The sequence below is a fragment of the Diplotaxodon limnothrissa genome, linkage group LG14, assembly GCF_057381915.1.
Source record: "Diplotaxodon limnothrissa isolate DT_005_m linkage group LG14, D_limnothrissa_male_GT1.1, whole genome shotgun sequence".
NCBI lineage: Eukaryota > Metazoa > Chordata > Actinopteri > Cichliformes > Cichlidae > Diplotaxodon > Diplotaxodon limnothrissa.
In genome coordinates this window covers 35,729,903-35,751,829 of record NC_140609.1, presented here as the reverse complement: position 1 = coordinate 35,751,829, position 21,927 = coordinate 35,729,903, and the positions used below count along the sequence as shown (strand labels likewise).

The following is a 21,927-nucleotide window of genomic DNA, read 5'->3' as shown; positions in this document are numbered from 1 at the left end:
TGACACGGGCGAAACATATGAAATAAAATAATGGGAAATCTATTAGATTAGATATAGATAGCGCGAGAACTGTCTTTTCTTTAATGGTGGCTGTTTTAGGTTTCACTGTAAAGGAGAGGATACACCTGTTTACGAGGTGGGGCTAGAGTTCAGGTATTCATTCAGGTGAACTGCGCTTCCAGTTCTTGGAAAAACGCTTTATTGTGATCTTATATTTGGGATTTCTACAAATATCAGCATAATTAAAGTAGGACAATGATTTAATTGTGTGATTTTTATAATTATGTTAAAGCTTCACTTATAGTTAGTATCAGTCATGTGATTGCGTGGGCTTATTCGTGAAACAGTGATGAATCACTTCTGAATCACCTGCGTTTTTTTTTTCTTATAGTGAAACGGTTTTGTTATGCCGCCAAACAGAAACAAGTCCGCGAGACGTATTTCATTCAACCAGAGTATCAAACCGCAGAACATGGCGGATTGATATAAGCTGATGAATCCGTCTGAAACAGAAAATGAATGAGAACTCTTTGAACTAGTTGAAGTACGGAAGAGGATTAGGGCCACGGGGGGGGGGAGTGGACACGTCTTTTTTTTCTTCTTTTCTTGAATTCTGAAGATTTTTTTTCCAGTGGCCCTAACGCTCTTCCGTATTGAAGTGATTATTTTAGTGCAATGAAAAATAAATAGGCTGTTCCGTTTTCTTAAATTTATATTTTCTGGTTTTCATTAAACTAAACATGATTACATTTTGGACAGCCGATCAAACAGAAATTAGTGTTATTATTATTTCTACCTTGAGTTTTTATGTGTAGATTACTTTGAAAGTCCAATTAAAGCACTTCTTAAGTATTAACTTTTGCTCCCACTACAAAAAAAAGCTATTTATGAAAAAAACAACAACACACCCATATGTAAGTTGTGAGTTTATTGATGTGTATCCCCCTTGTAACCATAAATCTGTTTCCACTGGTGTCAATCAAAATGTTTTAAATCACTAATATGCATAATATATTAGTTCCCAGTCCCCTCCACAATCAAGCAGGCTATTACAAGATTGAAGCCGTTTGGGTGCATAGTGAGACAGTCACATACAGAGATACTGTCACAGGAAGAGAAAGAAAAATAGAAAACAAGAAAAAAACTCAAATATATATATATATATTTTTTCATATAAGAACAATGCACACCACATGGAATCCTCTGGAAAAAAGCCATGATTGCAACATCAACTATACAGGCATACAAAGACAATACTAAGATAAAGAGAGAGAGAAAAGAGGATCCTAGGATTCAGTTTACTTGTTTGTGTCGATCTCTAAGCTGTAAAATTACACAAGTTTGCTTTTTTAAAATCTTTCTTCCAGAAACCAGTTCTCCAAGCTTCAACTTTCTGTGTGTCTCTGTCTGCCTGCACAGCCCTCCAGCTCCAAACTGTTTTCAGGTGGCTTTGATGTATGGCCGGCCCAAGCATGTCCCAGTGCCAAAATCCTAAAATCAACACTGCAAAATTTGTTACACATCCCAATAAAAAAAGCAAAATTTTATTACCAGCCAAAATTCATACTTTTTTTTTTTTCCACAAAAAGGTAGACTGAGTCATTTCCTAGATTTCTTGTTCCATACTACGCATATTGTTTTATTTGTGCCTCTGGACTAGCACTGCTATAAGTTTCCATACTATTCTTTACTTTATGACCAGCAAAGCTAGCTAGAATATGAATGCACATCATTCCTAAATTTGTATTCAGAGTAGCCTCACTTATACTGTGTTTTTACTTCAACACTTAAGAACCCCCTTTAAAAACAAAGCATTGTCTGTTTGTGGTATGTCTTTGCACACCTCAGTCTATGTGACACTACACTGAAATTAAAACCTAAAGGGCGTCTGTGAAATACATAGCATGGAAATGGCTTCCATAATACATTCAACTATGTAACACATATCAGTAAGTCTTTTTATTTACTGAACTTCCCTAATGATAAAATATTTGTGTGGGCAGAAGGTAATACATCATCACATTCACTTAGTAAGGGGTTTGGAGCAGGGTTTGTGAGATGTATTTGAGCTGGGGGCCTGTGCACACCTTTCCTGAAGCTTTCTTATTGTGTGCCTGCAAACATTCACGACGACAAAGCTAAGAACCCTAAGCCAACTCATAACATCTCCCCTGGGGGAAAAAAGGTGGAATAAAAACATCTATTCTTATATATATTTCAGTTGTATATGTATACAGCATTTTGTTATCATAACAAAGAACAGAAAGTAAATAATTCATGATTTCACTTTTTTCTCAGTTGTTGTTTCACTAAACGTTTTAATTGGTACAAAGAACCTTCATATACAAGCAATCTATCGAGAGGAAAAAGAACAAAACGTCAATTAGTTTTGAGAATACCATCAGAAACTGCATGAATGACACTTTGCATGATGGGGAAACAAAAGCATAGTGTCTAGTAAGCGGGTTTATTGATGGCTGCTCAAAAATAATAAAATTTAATATGATTCGCCTTTCAAAAAAAAAAAAAAAAGAAAAAAAGAAAAAGAAATGTCCGGAAAAAAAAAAGTTATACATCTTGATCTGAGATAGCTGTATGATAATTACAGATAAATCTGCAGAATCACATTTTCCATTATGCAAACTGGCAAATACATCACCTTTTAAAAAGAAACATGATCAAAAAGAGCACTATAGTACAATAGTAGCAGTAGTAGAAGTAGTAGCATTACTTAAGGATTGTTTTGAACAAACCAGTAAATGGAGTTTGGATGTATGCAAATGATTTTAACAATAGCATCATGTTGGTCAGTAGTATGCTCCCCTCGGTTGCCATCCTCTTATCAGACTCTACAGCACCCCATGTAGGCTCTGGTTAGATTTGCATCTGCTCTAGGTATTTGTAGGTGGGGTTTTCATAGCCGTGGTTCTGCATCTTGTTCAGGTGTCGTTCCTCTGGTGTCAGCATGGGGTCAACCTGCAAGATAGAGAGATAGATAGACAGATGCACTTTTTAAAAAATAAGACCACTACAAAGGCCTACATATGACAACTCTTCATGCTGTGGCATACATAAATGCTGCAGGGGGACAATAATCTAATTTGCATTTCCATATCCAGCTCTATTCTGATAATTTAATAGCTAGCTGATACTTGGAATAAGAAGAGCCACAGTTCATTAGAGAGCTCTGCTGTGTGGTTATGCGCCCTCCAAATAACAGGTGGCTTACCTCCACAATGCCATGACTGATTGTGCCATATTGCCTTTTCCTCAAAAGCACCAGGCTGGTCACAATCACAGTTGCTATGGCCACTGCGATCACCAGCAAGCCAATCAGTGCACTGCTACCGAAGCTGAAGTCTTCTCCCAGAGGGCGGTAGGACTCCTAACAGGAAGAATGAGTCAGGGAAAGACAGGGAGAGCAGTCAGGAGACAACAAATGCAAACACAGCAGACCACTGAAGCAATGAAAAGAAACAGCGAAGTTGTTTTTCTGCAATAATGAAGACACTGCATGTACGTACTAGCTACCTCATCCTACCTCGTTCTATTTAGCCATTCTGAACACAAGATTCCCCTGGACCTTTTTATGTTTAGGGTACAGAGGAATCTTGTAGTAGCTGCTACTTCTGTGATATGCATATAATGAGTGGAAACATGAATATGAACGTATCATTTGAAAGTAGATGGTAGGTGGTTCACTGCTAAATCAATAAAATCAGATCAATTGCAACTGTGACATGAGGTGTAATTTGTTATCACGATCAATAGTCATAATGTAATTCATGTAAGAATTTCCCTTTAAAACCCGAGACAGTAAATTATTAACAAGAGTGAACTGAAATGAGATTTCAGCCATCCTTCAAAGTTGCTTTAAAATTAGAAAATAAATTAAGTGGAAAAGAGCAGACTCTTTAAGCTACGTTACGAAACCATAGAGACAAATCAGTTTTTTTGTTCTTTGGGACACGATTGACTCGTGAATAGTGTGTGCACATGCATGCCAGGTATCTTTGTGGAGGATTGTGTAGTATCTTGGCTAGTTCGATATATGCACACAATCGCAGTCACCTCCGCTCATCTTCACAATCTAACCTGACACATATGACACAAACTAATCATATGTGGACAGCCACTGGGGTAAGGGGGGGGAGGGGATTTCACCGCTCGGTCTCACACATAAGCTGAGCACGCCCAGTTTGTGTGGATTCACATCCATCATATGAACTGAGATTTTCAATGTGTACATTCAAATACAGTCACATAACAAGCATGCACCCATGCAGAAATAACCAAAACAAGTTAGCCTCAACAAAATATGGTGATAAAAGTGAGGGGTTCAGGGGTCTGTTTCAGTGCAGTTGTTGTTTTTAAAAAAATAAATTCTGTTCTTTTTATTTACACAACCATCAGCTGCAGAACTGGTGTCTTTGCACACTCCCACACTCCCTCCTTCTTTCATCTTCTCCCACTACTGATAACTACAGTTCCCCAGAGAGCCCTTTGGAGGGTGCTGCTGTACTCACCAGCTCATCATCATGCATAACGCTGACTCTCTCTGCACTGTAAACCACTTCTTTAACATCCAGTGACTCATCAATCACCTGTCAACACAGACAGGGGAGCCCAGGTTACACTCACCACAACGTGTGTGTGAGATCGTGCATGTACGACAGAGAGAAATAGGAAGAGAGAGGCGGGGGAGAGTGAGAGGGTGTGAATGTGCAACGCAGTAAACTGTTAAGGATTATCTGTGTTTGGGTGATGATACATTTGGAGCTGTCTTGTTCAAACTGGAAGGAGAGAGGGAAGGGGGTTGCAAGCATCAACAACAGACTTTCTTCTAGGAACACAGTTAACAAGTCTTTCTAAGCAGACTGTCAGCCTCTCATTACTGAGAGCCCCGGTCTGAAGAATAAGCACGATGAGTGGAGTGGGTGTGTTCAGGAGGCAGAAACTAAATCTGCTGTTTGTAGAGACAGAGCACTCCAGAGTCTGTTTGTCACAGAACATAACCACGACGAACATTTTAGCTGTCACCACCATTTTTACATTTTTTTCCAGTTTGCTTCGCTTTCAAAAAAAAACAAAAAAAAACAACCCACTAGCATTTCCAAAAAAATACATGCATGCACTCAAAAAACTTGCACAACTCACATTAACACAGACACGTAAAAGTACACGCAGCTTTACAGTTGATGTTGGATTAGCATGCGAAACAGCAAACATAACACTCGCGCACACAGCTGCCAAGCATAATTTGAAATCCATGAAGAAGACTGCTGCGCTTGGCAAAGGAAAGTAACATGCAATGACTGCTGAACAAAGTGTGGAGTTGATCTGAATGAGGGTCGGTTGGCAGAAGCCAAACGCCGACACGCAAATAGCTCAGTGTTAGTTAGCTGTAACTATGACAACATAGTTACTGGAATAATCTGTCTCGTTAAATGCTGAACTTAAGAGCTATGTGAAAGCACAGTGTACTCATTAATCTGTCTCATCAGCACAACTGTATCAAATTGGGGTTGCTGGAATGATATCTAACTGTTCGTGTCCTGTGTTTTGCTTTAACAATGCTTCTCTCAAGTCAGAAAGAAAAACATGTTTTGAGGCACGAACACAATCACAAACTGACAATAGAGCTCTTACCACATTCTCGCTGACCTTTGGTTTGCTGTTGATGATTCTCTCCTCAGCACCAATTAAACCATCTAAGCCAGACATGGCAGACCCTGGAGGAGGTAAAGGAGCACAGTCAATAACAGTAAGTTAGCACAAGCAAACAACCAAACTGGGATGGCGGTATCGGTGGTGGATAGCTGCACATAGATATCCAGCTACTGTCCTTGCACCCGTTGCATCAGTCTCCTTAGTTCACTGGTAACAACAAAGACCTTTCTTCCCTTCAGCACAGAGCGAGCACTGTGAGCATGACACTGACCTTCTACAAAGGCCCCCTCGAAGTGGTGCTTTGCATTTATCTGCAATTTCTCTGTAAACATGCAGTGAGTCACTGAACGAGACCCCACTAAACGACTGTGAATATCCTGGTATTTTGTATCCCTCACATAACCGTATCACTGTAGTTCAACTCATACAAATCTTCAAAAATATATGCCACACTTACAGTTTCATACCAGGGACAAACACATCAGAAAAGGTAACGAGAGTAACATTCAGTATCAGCTTATTGCCTTCGGCGGGTGCTCCAATCTAGTCAGTACCAAACAATTAAGAATAATAAAACTGTCTTCTGATTCAGTGTGGGACAAGTATGCACGTTTGCAAGCCTCGTTGAGCAGTGGTGCCAATCACTCTGGCAGGGCAGGTTATCAGATTGTACTGCAGGCTGCGCATAATCTTATATCCAGCTATAACAGTCACAGCAGCATGGGAACAATGGGACCACTCATGTATATAGATTCGATAAGTCCTGAAGCAGTTTTCCTATTTTGCTAAAAAAAAAAAAGAATTTAAGTCATTTATCAACAGATTAAACAGAGTATTTCAGGCTGTGGGTCAGCAGAGGAAACACTGAGCCTCAAACAGGGACACTAAATCTACCAACTTCTATCAGGAAGTAGGAAACTGAGGAGGAAAATGAGTTTGTGGGAGGTGAAATAATTACGGTATTTTGACAAATGCACTGAGAACAGGATGACAACGAACACACAACAGTGTCTCTGACGCGGGGCTCATTGTGACCTAGCTCTACCTGATTTCAAAGCCACTGAATGTGTTATTTACCATGAAGTGATAATCCTAGTATGACAAAAAGCACAAAACATAGCTGGGGGCCAACGGAAAAAAAAAGTAGAAAACAACCAGACGGCTTCTGATAAAACAGAAACAGTAAGAATACCGAAAGGAAGAGGAGAAGGAGCAGAGTGAAACAAAATAGTAGATGGGAATGGCTTGGGGAGATGAGTGGGGGCAGAAAAACAAGATGCAACAGAGGCACCAACCTTTCTTGAAGGCACGTGGGGAGTCTGATAGATCGCCTTGGCATTTGAAATGAGCAACAGAAAAAAAGAAGGTCAGAAAAGGGAAAGGAGAGAAGAGAAAAGAACTCAGGTAAGAAGAGAAAAGGCAGGATTATCAAGCTGTGTTAATTGATTAGGAAGAGTTCAGCAGGGAAGAATCCAAAAATAAATGATAAAGATAACTAAACTCCAGAAAGGGAGCCATTTTAGAATTGGCTAGCTCTGTCTAAGCCCTCTGGGCTGTTGGTTTGGATACTAAATGTTGCTTGGGGCTTTACTAGTAATTTGCCTTCCTTCTCGCTGGAAGCGTTCCATCCATCATTTTTTCTCTCCTTGAGGATTCAATCTTTTGATTGGCGCAGATGTAAAAAAGAATAGAACCATAACTGCTTGTTTCTTTCCCTCTTGCTTTTGGCTCAAGCTTAGTAGCAGACCCTGAGGCTTTGTGACTTAAAAAAAAAAAAATCTTAGCAGTTCTGTGTTGAAGGCTAAGCCAGTGGGAAATATGCAGGCGCAGATAAGTCTCAACCGTGGACTACAGTGCACATTTGCTTGGCTCAAAACACAATGTAAACCTATTCTCTTTCACTGTGCAACATGCTTCGTCACCACTGCCCTTCAGAAAGACTTATGCGTAAGGCCTATTGTTCTCCTCACAGCCACAGCGTTGTTCACGATCTTGCTCGTGACTGTGTCTGCTCACCCTCTGGATCTGGACGGGACCCCAAGGATGTGACCTGGATGGGCCGGTAGGGTTTGCCCTCAGACAAAGGAACTTCCACGCTCTCCTCTGATGAGACGGTGACATCTGGCTGTGATTCTGAGATGGATGACAGGAACTGGTCCATGTCAGCTTTCTGCTCTTGGAGTAGCTCATCTGCAGAAAAGGGCAAATGACAGAGTATAAACCTGGGGCATGCCGACACCTGTAAACTGGGGACATGGCAGCAGCAGCGGTTTCTAAAATAAGCTTCATTGATTACTGTTAGCATATTTTTCCCCAGCAGTCAGAACTGCTGCAAGAAACGTCTGTTCCCATTTCTGCTAACTACCAATTATTATTTTTCTGAGAGCTATTTTCCGTGTAAATCTGCACAACTCCCAACAGAACACTGCACGGCGAAAGCTGTGACCCAGTTCTGTCACTGCACCCACTCCACTTTAACGTGTGCTGCATCACTATATTATGGTTCCTTTAACGGAGCAAAGGAAACAAAAGAAAAAATATTTTAATGAGTGGACACTGTCTGCTTTAAATTGCACCACTACGTCCCAACAGGTCTAATTGGAAAAATGAGGGGTTGTGAGCAGAGGCGCCTTAAAAACAGAGTAATAGCTGTATGTACAGCTGCATAGCTGTATTCAATTTTCCACAACTCAGCCTTTTCTCTGTTTTTAATAATTGGAGTGCTAAAACCTTCCATCTGGTTTCTTTTAGTGTTTGTATTTCCTTCTGCACAAAGAAACTAATGGCAAAGGATACAAATGAGTCCCAAATGAGCCAGAGAAAATGTGACGTACTGACTTCTTTCTGGCACATTTCCATTGCTGTTTTTAATCTGATTTCATCAAGTTGCCCAGGGATCTTTCATTGAACAGGACTCACCAATTTCATCCTGAATCTCTTCGGCCACATATGGCACTTTGTAGAGCAGTGACAGACTCTGGTTCATCCTCTCCTCGATCACTCGCAGGTGAGTCATCACCTGAATTAAAAAAAATAAACAGGGTATCACGTGACAAAAGAAATTAGCACATGATTCTATTTAGTTTAATTAAAACCAATCCACCAATTGGAGACAAGCGCTTTGATAATTCAAATTCAGCATCAGTTCCCAAAGACCCCCAAAAGAGTTTCCCCATTTAAGACACATAATTGAATTCAATTTATAATTTTATAGGAAACCTAAAAATCCTTAATAATGATCAAGAAGGATTATGTTTCTGGATCATGAAACATTAGTTTAAATGACCAATTTTATGGTATTCAACACATTTCAATTACTGTAACATTAAACCAGTGAATATACACCAGTGAAAAAAACAAACAAAACAAACAAACAAAAAAAACCCAATCATGATTATCCCAGAAAATCCCTCTTTGTTGCCACTGGTTACCTTTTGTCACCTAATAATATCTCAGATCACAGCATTGACTTTTCATGTTTGGAAATTTGCACAGAGAAGCTGTTCACAGTGACACGAGGTCACTGTGTGTGAAACGATTAAAATTAATCTTCAGATATTGGTGTCAGCAGGAAAAGGAGGTCGAATCTAACTGAAATCTGAAGGAAAATAATGACAAAAAAGAAAAGGGAAAAGTTGGAAACTGACTTAAAATTTTCCCCAAATGTAATGAATCACTATACAGTACAAACTTGAGGGCAGACAGCTCTCTGTTCTCCAACTAGCATATTTATGTACTAAACTAAAGAGAGCTTTTCATGACCACACATTTAAACAGAGCCGCCTCAGAGAAGAATTGCGCTTTCAGGAAGTGTGCATATTCCCTGAGATGAATCCAGACTCGCTCACAGCCAGCTGACTTCCAAACATAAAACAAGTTGCTGCCTGTAATATTCAAATTAGTCTTGAAGCTCCGAGCCGCTCTGACAGGATCTGCAGCCTGTCGGCCCCAATGATCGCCACCATATCACAGTGTTGCAAAAATAAAAGCAACTCGTTTGATGGAAAAGATTTTTAAAAAAATGTGGCATGTCCAAAAACATTTCCAGTCACTACCACTATTTCTATAAACAACATGTTTGAAGAGGAGAAATATTTCAGTATTCTTGCTGCCAAAATGGTTGGCAGGAAATAAAAAGCCCCTACAGACAAAGCTGACCAGCTTTTGGCAGGTAACCGGTGTTTATTTCCAACTATGATGATTGACTGCTTTAATCTCCCAGCACATGGCTGCAGTGCACCAGCGCCAGCAACAGATGGCAATGATGCACCTTTCCCTATTAAAGGTGCTCTGCAGCCCGCTGGCACCTTCCTGTCTGTGTCTAAGAAGCATTTCTGATTAAGGAAACTACATTGTCCCCATGTTGGAAAAAGCAATTTTGATGCATCAAGCAACCTTACTAAAGTCAGACAGGTGAGGGTAAAACTGAAAATAAGTCTAGGAAGACAGAGGCTCTAGGCTTGGCAAAAAAAATAAATAAATACATAAATTGTCAGGGCACAACAGCATAGATTGTTTTTTCTTCACCATTTCCCAGATCCAACTATTTATCTTAAAAGAAAGTCTCTTCCGTTCCTCTGTTCTCTGTGTTTTTCATCCATCTGCTGCATGATCAGTCATGGTGGAGGATAAATGGTGTCGAAGGGCACTGACACACACACACAAACACACACAGAGACGAGTACATCTAATAGAGGAGCTTCTAGCCAAATCCCCGTGCAGCTGCTCAGAGTCCAGCATTACACAAGACCTGCGCAATGTTAATCTTCGGCTGAGGCTTAAGTGAATGAAGCACTCGCCCTCCCTCCATCAGGCAAGCCTACTCACTCCTCCTGGGCTTCAGCTAAGAGCAACAGACACTCTTTCTACCTCCTACACACTTACAAACAGGGCAGAAATGAGCAGGAGACATCATTATCCCTGCCTTGTCTGAGCAGGAATAGGAGTATATGATCTTAGATTGGCTCGGCATGAGGTTTCAGATTTATTGAGACGGTGTCCAATACATTACATCTTCATTGTCAAAACCAGCTGCAGGGACCAATTAAGAAAATTGAACTGTACAAATGCAAAATATTACGCATTGATAAATGATTAGCTGTTTTAATCTAATTAATTCTAACAAAAAAAGATAAACATTTCCTGAATCACACGTTCATAATGTGGGGATTTTATGTCATTACCTCTGGGCCCTGACAATTCTTAACCTAAATCAAATGAGGTATTAGTGATAATTATCAGGAACAAACCCACTGACCTGTGACTTCATCTGAGCAGCCTTCTCAGGATCAACAGCCAGAACATGCTGGTAGTGGCGGATGGTGTGCTGGCGGTCCTTGTTTTCAGCACGGACGTACCTTCTCAGGGCTTGCAGGATGCGGTGGGGCTGCGGAAAAATGGGGCAGGGTGATCAGTTGGGTCAAATAGTACAATATGGCCTTGGAAACATTTCTGTATAACACTGGCTGTTGCATGATTGAATATTCCTGTTTCGTGAGAGTATAATTGACATGCATTGTAATGCATTTCCCTTTTAATTTTTAATTATCAACCAAAAAGTGATATTCATTGTTTTCATTCAGCCAAATGTTTCATTCATAGGATTCAAATTTAATCAGATTTAAGTTTATTTAAGAAACCAATCCTCAAAATGACAAGCCCTTTTGTTGTTATGTGCCTCTCATTAAAAAGTCTGTGAAGGTTCTCAGTCATCCAGGTCATCGTAGTCTAAGGAGCTAGTCCAAACGCTTTTCTTTCCAAGCTCCTTAGACTCTCATTAAAAATGACCCGTTTAGCTTTATGTTAGACATAAAATAAGTGAAAATTGTTTTTCTCTTGCTCGTCATATATCCGAGGAGAAGAACAATGAGAATGCTGGCTTGAAATGCAAAATGATTAACTTCACATAAAACATAACATAAAATCTTCTGCAGCACTTACAGAAATAGCATCAGACTACAGATGACGCAATTAACAGTTTTGGAGGTGTAACGAAAGCTGTGCTCTTAAATCTGGCAACGTCATTAAACTTGAAATGAGAACAAATGAAGGCATTAAATCAATTCCCTTTTTGCTGATAAACCCAACATTAGTGGTATTGGAAAGGTGACCAGCACCTTCTAACAGAGTGCCAAACTGTGTGCTGGCAAAAAGCATCAAAAGTCTATTAGATAAAAGGAATTAAAAATAACTTGACACAAGGATTATAGCTGTAGGGTGAAATGTGATTGACTTTGTGCTTTGGGGGATTTGGGGATATGTGTTTTTATGGGTGCAGTAATCCATTCTCTTCATGATAGACTGCAAGTTGTCAGAGGCTCTTTTTAGCAGGATATGAGATTAGCTGCAATTGGTGGTAAATGTGGCCTGACAGAAATATATGCGTAGATTTATTTTCAAATTGACTACGGAAAGGAAAAAGAAACATCCAGATGGAGAAAGGTAAGGATGACAAAGTTGCTCTGAGAAGCAGGTGTGTGCCATTTACCCTGGGGGGGTCAGCCTGCAGGGCAGCCAGGTAGTTCTCCAAGGCCAGACGGCGTCGGTCATTCAGCATGGCCTCTACCCGGGCGAGGTGAGTCTCCACCAGCTGTTGCTTCTCGCTGGCTGCTTCCTCCTCCAGGGACTCCACCATAGCTTGGAAGTGCTGTAAACCAGTTCAAAATCTTACATATGCACACTAAACTGCATAGCACTCTTTCAGTTTCTACTAACAGAAAAACACAAGTCTCAATTTCATTCATGTCGCCTTCCAGGCTTGTTAAGGGACTTGGGGACTCATTTAGAAGGTTTCCCGTTCAAACAATGTCCTCATTTAGCCTTAGAGTGATAAAGATGGAACAGCCAGGGAAACGGGATCTTTAATGGTACAGGGAGTGAGGGACCCAAGCCATCATCCCTCATTCAAACAAAGGGACAAACCGAGGGGAGGGGCGACTCCCATGGGAAAGGATCAGTGTCTTACCTGGATCAATGTCTGCCGTTCAGCCTTGGGCAGGTTCTTAGCCTGGCGATCAGCTTCTTCCCACTCTTTTCTTACCTGGAGAGAGAAGTGCATAGAGAGGGAAGGAAGTGAAATGGAGATAAAAGGCAGTCCTACGATGACTCAGAAAACTGCTATTTTGTTGGGAAAACAATACCAGGTAGGTAAGAAACTGATAAAGTATGACTTTGTTTCTTGTTGTTATCTCAAATTCAAATGATTTATGTGACTTCTAACTTATTTTTTTTAAAAACAACATAGATAATACACTTGCTCCTTTTCCTCCTACAAATATCTATTTGACTGCCAATGATGCAACAAAAAAGCTACCAGCTTTACTGAAATAAATCTCTTCAAAGCATCTGCGATCATGTACAATGTGGTCACACAGTGCAGCTGAGTGGAAAGATCCTTACATATTGCCTCTCAGGAATCAGCGTCCTGATTCTTGCTGGTAAACTCACCCTCTCCATGCGGTTACGGTGTCTGATCTCCAGCTGCTCCTTGGCTCTCTGGAAACGACTGTGCTCCTTGTCGTCGGCGGGGGTTTCAAAGTAGATGTCGACATCATCGGTGGGCTGAGGAGTCGGGGGCATGGCTGCAAAGTCAGACACAGATGGCGAGAGGTCAGGGCAGCAAACTGACAACCGGACAGACTGACACACATAGAGAGACGGGCTAGCAGACCAGCCGATCCTGGCAGAAACAGGTAGGCAGCAAGACAGACACACAGGCAGACAACTGGGCACAGAGAGAAAGAGCTGAAAGGCGAAAGGAGATTGACGCCGGACCTAAATCCTCACAGATGCACTCCTCTCATTGGCATTCTTCCACCCTCAGTAAGTCTGATAAATTTAAGAGAATCTGACAGTCTTTCCATTTCAGTTCTTTTCATCTTCCAATCGGCTTTCTGCTGACAGGTCGCATCTCCGACACTAATAGAAATATCTCCGTATTTGACAACTGGGTCACAGGGGGTGAAGCCAGAGGGCTCTGTTCTATACAGTCACGCACCGCTCCCTCCTCATATCCCTGCAACTTGCAAAAACAGTCCTGCTTCAGGCTGGCAAATAGAAAGACACCTCAAGCACTTTGGCCCCGTCATCTTAAAAAAGAGGAATGGGTTAAAAATAAGGACCTTTATTTTCTAATTCCTAAATTTAGCAGCTTCAGTCCTTAAAAATGAAGAAAAAATTCAGTTGGTTACAACTGTGAACTATGTCTAACCTGATGGGAAGTAAATCACTGCAGGTGCAAAAAAAAGGGGCTACTGACTGACATATGCTGGTGGTTTCTAACAAAAATAGTTGCAGTGCTCTGTGATCAGAAGAGACAGGTTGCTGATAGACAGACAGAAACAAACTCATGCCGGGAGCAAACATTGACCGACAAAGAAGAAGAAAGAGGAACACTACTGAGGGGAAAGTATGAGTGTTTTTTTTTTTTAATTGAAATTTAGTTTAAATTTTAAATGCGTTTTACAGTTTTCTCTTTTACTGCTACAGAGAACTCCGATTTGACAGTCAGGCAGAAGACTGGAAGAAAATAACATTTCCAGTATTTAATCTTTTATTCAAATAATTTTATATTCAAATGAAACCTAATGAAAATGTGATTTCTTTCTACTAGATAATACTAATATGGAAAATGTCTGCAGTTCAAAATTAGTAGAGCGTTTCACTAAAGTAATGAACCTGCTATATCTTGTCTTTACAAATAAACTATTTCATAAAAAAAGTAAATGAAAAATGTCATTATGTGTAGTGATGCAAGGATGAAATCTGACGGATTAAGAAGTAGCAAATAAATGGTAATTTGAAGAATTGGTTTACATCATCATTTAAATATCAAACAAAATCTGACTCACATTTAAACAGATTTCAACTAATTTAACTGATGATAAAAAAAAATACCTTCTTTGCACCAAGAAGATTCTGTCACTTTTGATATGATTTTTTAAACTGAAATAATTAATAAAAATAATTGTTTGGAAAAATAAAGCAAAAGAGAACAGCTTAGAGTATATTCAGGAGGACGTGGCTGTGAAATAACGTGGAAAGAACGACTGCAGAACAGGTGTTCTGTTTACTACATCTATAATTTCCTTGAAGGCTTTCAGTGGGAAGTTTGCAGCAAAGACACAAACAGATAAAGAGAGCGGAGGGTTTGTTAAAGCGGCCTCTGTCACGTGAGACTTACTCAGACGTTTGCACACGGCCATGCAGTACTCCTCTGAGTCGAAATTGTTGCGGTTGCCGGCACAGCCACCGTAAATGAAGCGCACACACTTCCTCTGGCTCATGTCGAAGTGCCAGCGGGGCATGGAGGCACGACAGGGGCCGGTCTCAGCCTCCAGGGTGCACACCGCTGCCAGAGTACAGCTTGTTAGATCAACCAGCCAGTTTGGGCAGCAGTCTCAATTACAAACACTCAGAAAACTACAGAAACTAGATAATAACATGTTCATAACCTCCTTTCTGTTCAGCCTGAGCTTGACTTATCTAAGAATGAGAAAGGGTGATATGTCCCTTCAGTCTGATACAAGAAGAACAGTTCATCACAGTATGTGGTGTGAGCTCAGCTTATCTAATTACAGACCGGTGGGGATTTAGGTATAACTGGATCTAGCTGAAAGGTTGAAAAGGTTTGATTATATTTAAGATGTAGGTAGTGGCAAGTGCATATAAAGGGAGAGTTAGAGGGAGGGGGTTGAGTGGATGATATGAAAGCATCTAACAGCACATTACAAACCTTTCACTTCTTGTAGAATCTTGTCCTCATCCTGGTTGTCAGACATTTTGCTTTCTTTCTTCTCATCCTCATCCTCCTTGTCAGCCTCCTCGTCCTCATAGACATAGTGGTACTCCTCCTCGTCCTCCACCTCCTCATCTTCATCCTCATCTACCAATTCCTCCTTCTGTGTGGGCTGCTCGTCAGCTGGTGTCTCGCTGATGAGGGAAAGAGTCGGTTAAGTGAAGAGGTGTAAGCCATTGAAAGGAGTGATTTATCAAGAGAGACAGAGCAGCTGCCATGGATCAATGTCACAAAACTTTAATTCATCCAGATGGCCAGTTACATCCGCCCTTCCCAACACAGCGCTTATTTTGCTTGCAATATTTCATGAACACATCCAGATGCAGTCTGCCCTCCACCTTCGCAATTGCTCACCTGTCCTCGACAGCCTCCTCTTCATCCAGGTCCATCTCGTCAATCTCCTCATCCTCTACCTCTTCATCTTCGTCATCCTCCTGGGAGGGGAGGGAAGGTTGGGTGGACTCTGTGCGAGAGGCGGGGCAGCACACGTATTCTGTGCCTTGGAACTTATCAATGCCACAGGGCAGCAGCATGCCATAGCTGTGCAGCACCATGGAGCTCTTGCCGCAGGCCTGGGGGGTGAAAGAAAAGGGCACGTGGCACGGGGTCGGTCACTCTCCAATTTACCAGCTTTAACTTTGACAAAGTGATATTTGTTGAACTTTTATTAATCGAGACAATTTTAAAAGACCTCAGCATCAACGAAAGCCTGGCCTGATAAAGGAGTATGTGAGTTATGGAAGAAGCAATCATCTTAAGAGCCTCAGGACACAACCACCAGGACTTCCAGTGTAGAATGCCAAGGACAAGACTTCCTGTTTCTTTCACTGATCTTTGATAACAAGGTTATTTGCTATTCCAAGTGACTGTTTACAAAGGTGCAACCAAGCCCATTCAATCAAGATTAGTCAATATTGGTGAATCTCAACAATAAGTAAGAGACTAGGCAACAATGGCATTCATAGGAGAGCTCCAATGTAAACATCACTGCTGACTAAGAAGAACAAAAAGGCTGCTCTCACATTTGCTAAATATGTCTGAAGAATCTGAAATATACAAGTGTAGCAAATATGCAAAAGAGAAAGCAATTCAGAAAAGGGGAAATACTTTTTCCCAGCACTGTAAGAACATTTATATGTAAGCTGAATTTCATTGTTTATTCTAACTTCAAGAATAGTGCTGCGCAGAGGAGGTTTCTCCACCAGCAGGATAGAGCTCATTCTTCAGCCACATACTGACTGGAATGATAAAAAGTCATGTAGTCCTTCAACTGCCAAGCTATTTTTCAACAATGCTGATGCAAGCACTGAGTGCAAGCTCGCTCTAATTGATGGCGGCTGAGAAACTCCACTGAATTTGCCGCCCTGCTTAAGAACATCCCAGTGGCAGGTGGTGAGGGAGAGATTGTTTTTGAAGCATTTTTCTTACTCACTTATTCCCTCTGCCAAGATTTATCCGTGCTTAGGTGTAACATATTTGTTATCGACTACAGGTTGTTTTGGATGCCCCACAAACTAAGGCTGAAGATGATACTCAGTCTTTGGCCTATTTTTTTTTGGACTGTAGGACTGAGGGAGCATGAGGCAGGGAGTGACATGATTGGCTCTGTGAGCCGTGGTCATACTGGCCCCAAAGGGGTGGCTCTGGAGCCGCCCTGTGGGATTAGCTGCATTACAGCCACAACACTAATCTGATTAACAGCTGAAATGTGAGGACTCCCCATCCGTCTATGATCAGAGGACCTCAGAGACTCTCAGAGACAGGTGGAAAGACATTAGAGTGGAAATACGGGCAAGTAATATAAGAACGATCCGTATGACAGGAAGAAGAGACTTGTTTAATCTGCGAGTTAAAGCTAACAACGTCTTCCCACAGGATACACAGCCTCCCACCATTTCCTGTGAGGTGATTCCTTCCTTACCTCTTTGGCCACACTGTGCCATTGCTGGTGGCTGACGCACATGTCCATACGCTCCTTGTGAAAGAACTTGCACTTTTCAGGAACCAGAAGGACGTCACTCACAAACTCGCCCACTGTAACAGCAAAACAGAAAATGGACCAATATGCCTGTTATTCACACCACCAATCTGTCCAAAAAAAGCCTAATCACTGCCTAACAGCACTGCCAGGGTTTATAAAAATATCTCATAGTCGGACTAAAAAGGAATAGATGAAGAGCAAAAAAGGGGGCCGAGATTCAATAATTCATAGCTGCCTGGTCCTAGATACTTCATTCCAGCGGTATAACAGAGAGGGCATTTGGCACTTTAACACTTGTAGCTGCCTCAGAACCTGAGAGGGATTCATCTCCCTTCTATAGCTGCATCTGTTACCCATCTGCAATCAAAATGGCAGTGGAGAAAATCAGGTTTCACACTGTGACTCTTTTAAGGTAGTCCAGGCTCTTCCTGCAAGAAAATGACATCATTTGCTTGATGAATTCAATTCAGCGATGTTTTATTCATAGAGCGAGCTGACAGAAAGAGGATCTGGAAGAAATAAATGGCTTGAAAGGTTTCTTGTGAGTTCCTATGAATAGATTTAAGATGAAAAAAGAAAAACATGCACGTCTGAGAAAATGGTGCAGGGGTCATAAGAAAGATTAAAAAGGACAGTGACTGCTCACATGCTGGCAGTGTGACAAGTTGCTCAGGTAGAGCCATGGCCACCAGAAACAGATGGAAAGCCAGGCAGCCAGGCAGGGAAAGAAAAAGAGGGCCCAATGAATAGAAGGTTTAGAGCGCGGGCTGAAAGCACACAAATCAGGGTCTAGAGGTTTCACGATGAGGGCTGGGAGCTGTCCTATAACTGCTCATTTAGTGGTTCGCCCTAAACTCGGCCTCAGGCAGGGCTGCTGGAGCACAGGCGAGGCGAGGCAGGCGGGTAGAGGGCGAAAAAGCAGTGTTTTGGAAAATGAGAGGGTAGGATAGGAAGAGAAGAGAGCCTGAAATAGTAGAGGACTCAGCAGCTGCTTCTCACCACCCCCCCTTCAGACCCCCGTCTGCTTTATACCCACCAATGGTTAAGGTTAGCCACATTAAGCAGATTTATCCAGGTTCTCTACTTAGACACATCAATTGCATCTAAGTAATTGTGCAATTGCTGGTTGGCACAAAATTATTCAACAGAATACTGAATGCATCTGATTTAACATTTTATCTGTCTTCTGGCTTTCAATGAAGATATGATTCATGGCTTTGTTTGACACTTCTGTCACTGAACATTTTATACCCTTTATTCTCATTACTTGTTCTTGCACTACTTCTATTTCACCACATTTTATAGCTCAATTTCTGTCCCATATATCTGCAATTCTATATATTGTTAACGGGTAAAAATTAGCTCTGTCATGACTCCACAGGGCATTACAGTAGAATAATAGAACAGCCAAGCCCAATAATATAACAAAATTATTATAAAATAAACACTTGAAGTGGCCATTCTGCATGATTACTCCCTTCATTTTTATGGATTTGCTGCTGATATTTCTGTCCTCCACTTTTAAGCAAGTAGAGCTCTAACAATGACATTTGCTCACTTTGTAGGAGAACAACTTTTATTTTATTTCATTGCTGCTAATGATTTAAATTGCCTTCCGCTTTACTAACTCTGGCCTCCTTTCCAGAGAAACTGAGAAGCTCAAGGACGAATATGACTCCCTGTAACCCTCAGCTCCATATATTCTCCACCGGATGCTAAGCGATTCATTTACTTATGCTTTCATTTCGTCCACTCACTCTCAGAGGCTTCTCTGGTTGTGAGGTGGAGTGGGTTTCAAGCAGATGCCGTATGCAGTCACACTGCAGTGGGTGATGGATGATGGTGTTCGGTGAGCAGCTGTGCCTTGCTCACTGCAAGAAACCCAGCACCGTGTGTTTTCTGTGCATTATCAGTTTGTGTAGTTGCAAGTGTGAGCATAAGAGCATACTCTTCTATTTCGGTGACCTCCTCTCCACATACTCTATTCATCCACTTTTCCTTTAACCTGCCATCTATCAGATGCCCTTGCTAACACTGTCAAATTCCTGGTCTGGCTGCACCGAATGCATATAAGGCATGTACTGAAGATCCTCTCACTGCTGCAAGGTGCTAAATCATAGCGCATAGCTTTTGTGTTTCAAGGACTCTCAAGGTGAAACCTGCTGTCATTAATTTCAGTGATAATTTCTACACCCTAAATTCAAATATAAATATGGATGGAAAAAATGAGTGTTTCCTGGACAAAAATAGTTTGAAATACATAATTTTAAAATAAATTAGAGGAATATTATTAATACATGCATGCACCTGTTGCTTTGTCTGATTTTAAGCCATATAGCTCGTTTAATGTGAAGTTATTTTTGATTTCTTGGCTAACCTGTCATTTACATTTGGATTGTGCTTTTTTGGGGAGGGAACCAGACATTTCTAAAATCAGGAAGTAGCTGGAGTTCGATGACACATAATGGAAAGAACACTTCATTTAACTACTGGTTTTAGACCCTAGAAAATGTTTTGTGATGGCCTGAAGACTTATTTCTGACTCTGCAAAACATTTTTCAAGCCATAATGGAATACTAACAGATAGCGCACCAAGCTTTTTTTGTACACATTTTCAGTGTATTCACAATAGCACAACTCAGCATCTGTTACGACAACTGAACTTGTCACTGTGTATCCTGCCCTTTGTTCCACCAATAGACTTAGTCAACAGGAAAAGCAAAGAATGTGCCATGTGCATAAATGTTATGCAATTATGTACATTTCCCACCCACCTAAACATCGCTTTAAAATGCCTCCTGAAAAGTCTTCAAAGTATCTTAAAAAGGCTTTAATATGCCTCAAATAAATGATGCCATATTGGAGACAGCTACCAGGGGCAGCAGAATTTAAGCCCCTAGTTCTATAAAACCAAAATGCAAATGTAAAGTTGTCTCAATAAATCAGTGTTTGCAAATACAAAGAGTGCACCTATATTTTTCTCCAATAACATGCAGTCTGCAGTCAATTTAATCACTATGTAACAGACACGCCAACAAACACCAGAGTCACACATGTGCAATAACCGTTTTTACCATTCTAGACATAATAATAAAAAAGTCTCTAAAATAATCCTGACTCGTCTGACAAAGACATCATGCTGCAGGGATTAAAGCGCCATGGAACAAAAATCGCATTCATTTGCAGAGCCATTGTTTGAGGACAGGAAACATGGAGGGATTGTGGCTCTGAGCCTTTGCATGGAGAGAGATGGACTACAGCACAACCCATCTCTCTCCTTTTACACTGAGCTTCTTCCTTAGCACTTGCATTATTCATATAAACCTATTAATTTGACATGGGTGCAGGTCTAGCCCTTTTAATCAAATCCTTCCAGCTAAAGCCCAGCTCCCTTTGGAGCATTTCATTTCTTTTTGAATCTAGTATAATTAAAGTACACTGACAAACAAAAGGCGAAACCTCTGATGTCCATTTCTCTGAAACATTATGCAGACATTGCAAACAATGAATAATTTAAAAGCACTTGTTACTGCATTTGATATGATAGAGAGGCCTGACAAGTAATGGACTGCAGAGAGGAGCCACGGTGAAGTGGCAGAAGCATGGCATGTCATGAAGCGTATGATCAGAGCCCTCCAACTAATCCCCCTAAAATGCTCCATTACATAATTAAGCAGTAACCCTCTGAACAGCCTTCTTCTCACCAACACCTTATGTTTATCTCTCCTTCTCCATCTGTCCTCTGCTTTCTCAGTTGAGGCTCCTCATTTGGAGCTTAGCAGAGCAGCAGAGAGGGCTCTGTAAATTGATAGGGCATGAGTGTCACCCCTTTAACAATGATGACGAAAAATGTGCAAGAGTGAAGCCTTAATTATTCTAGAAGAGGTAATGAAATTGGCCTAATCAAATGGAAGTCGTTTCACTGCTGTTGAACTATGCTTAAAGAGTTCAGGTGCAACAGTCAGCTGTAGTGAAAGTACAGTCCTATTAAGTATTGTAGCCTCTGGATGTCAGATGAGAGGAAGCCATAGTGAAATTTTGGAAAATGATTCCGCCTCTAAATCTCTCATCTGTATTCACGTCTCAGCCACCAAGTAGCCGCTCTGGATGTGTGTTTGCTGTCCCATGGAGTACCCCAAAACCACCTCTCTGCATTTGCCAAAAATGCTCTTGAATGGTAGCCTATTTCACAGTCCAGTGCAAGTGCTAATGGCTTTTTCATCCCGGAAAGCGGCACAACTCAATCAGCAAGAGGCCTTTGGACAGAGGAAGAATGTCGGAAAGTGTTAGCAGCATGAAGGAAGATGTTTTTTCTTCCTGACATGGCTGGACAAATACAGGGAGGAGTTTCAAGACTCCATTTCTATCTTATTGCAATCCTCAGCGGTAGCAGGAGTGTACTGTGTTTTTGTAAGTCAGGGGCCACAGAGGCATGTGGCCTGCATAGTCTGGGGCTATATCTGACATTTAATAAACCAGA

General features: G+C 41.1%; 1 protein-coding gene across 5 annotated transcripts in view; it reads right to left on the bottom strand.

The window, feature by feature from the left end:
- Positions 1 to 920: 920 nt before the first annotated feature.
- The window catches only part of aplp2 (amyloid beta (A4) precursor-like protein 2), a 52,390-nt gene continuing 31,383 nt past the window's right edge, over positions 921 to 21,927 (bottom strand). The window contains exons 4-17 of one of the 5 annotated variants that reach the window (XM_085371048.1): positions 17,388 to 17,500; positions 15,821 to 16,038; positions 15,404 to 15,600; positions 14,852 to 15,019; positions 13,117 to 13,250; positions 12,635 to 12,709; positions 12,158 to 12,316; positions 10,928 to 11,056; positions 8,590 to 8,689; positions 7,687 to 7,860; positions 5,650 to 5,732; positions 4,527 to 4,604; positions 3,230 to 3,385; positions 921 to 2,976 (exon numbers count right to left, since the gene is read on the bottom strand). In XM_085371048.1, coding sequence (XP_085227174.1) covers positions 2,875 to 2,976; positions 3,230 to 3,385; positions 4,527 to 4,604; positions 5,650 to 5,732; positions 7,687 to 7,860; positions 8,590 to 8,689; positions 10,928 to 11,056; positions 12,158 to 12,316; positions 12,635 to 12,709; positions 13,117 to 13,250; positions 14,852 to 15,019; positions 15,404 to 15,600; positions 15,821 to 16,038; positions 17,388 to 17,500 — 1,886 coding nt within the window. In that variant the 3' untranslated portion in view covers positions 921 to 2,874. The remainder of the gene's footprint in view (positions 2,977 to 3,229; positions 3,386 to 4,526; positions 4,605 to 5,649; positions 5,733 to 7,686; positions 7,861 to 8,589; positions 8,690 to 10,927; positions 11,057 to 12,157; positions 12,317 to 12,634; positions 12,710 to 13,116; positions 13,251 to 14,851; positions 15,020 to 15,403; positions 15,601 to 15,820; positions 16,039 to 17,387; positions 17,501 to 21,927) is intronic. The other 4 variants (XM_085371049.1, XM_085371050.1, XM_085371051.1 and 1 more) reach the window with 4 other exon arrangements.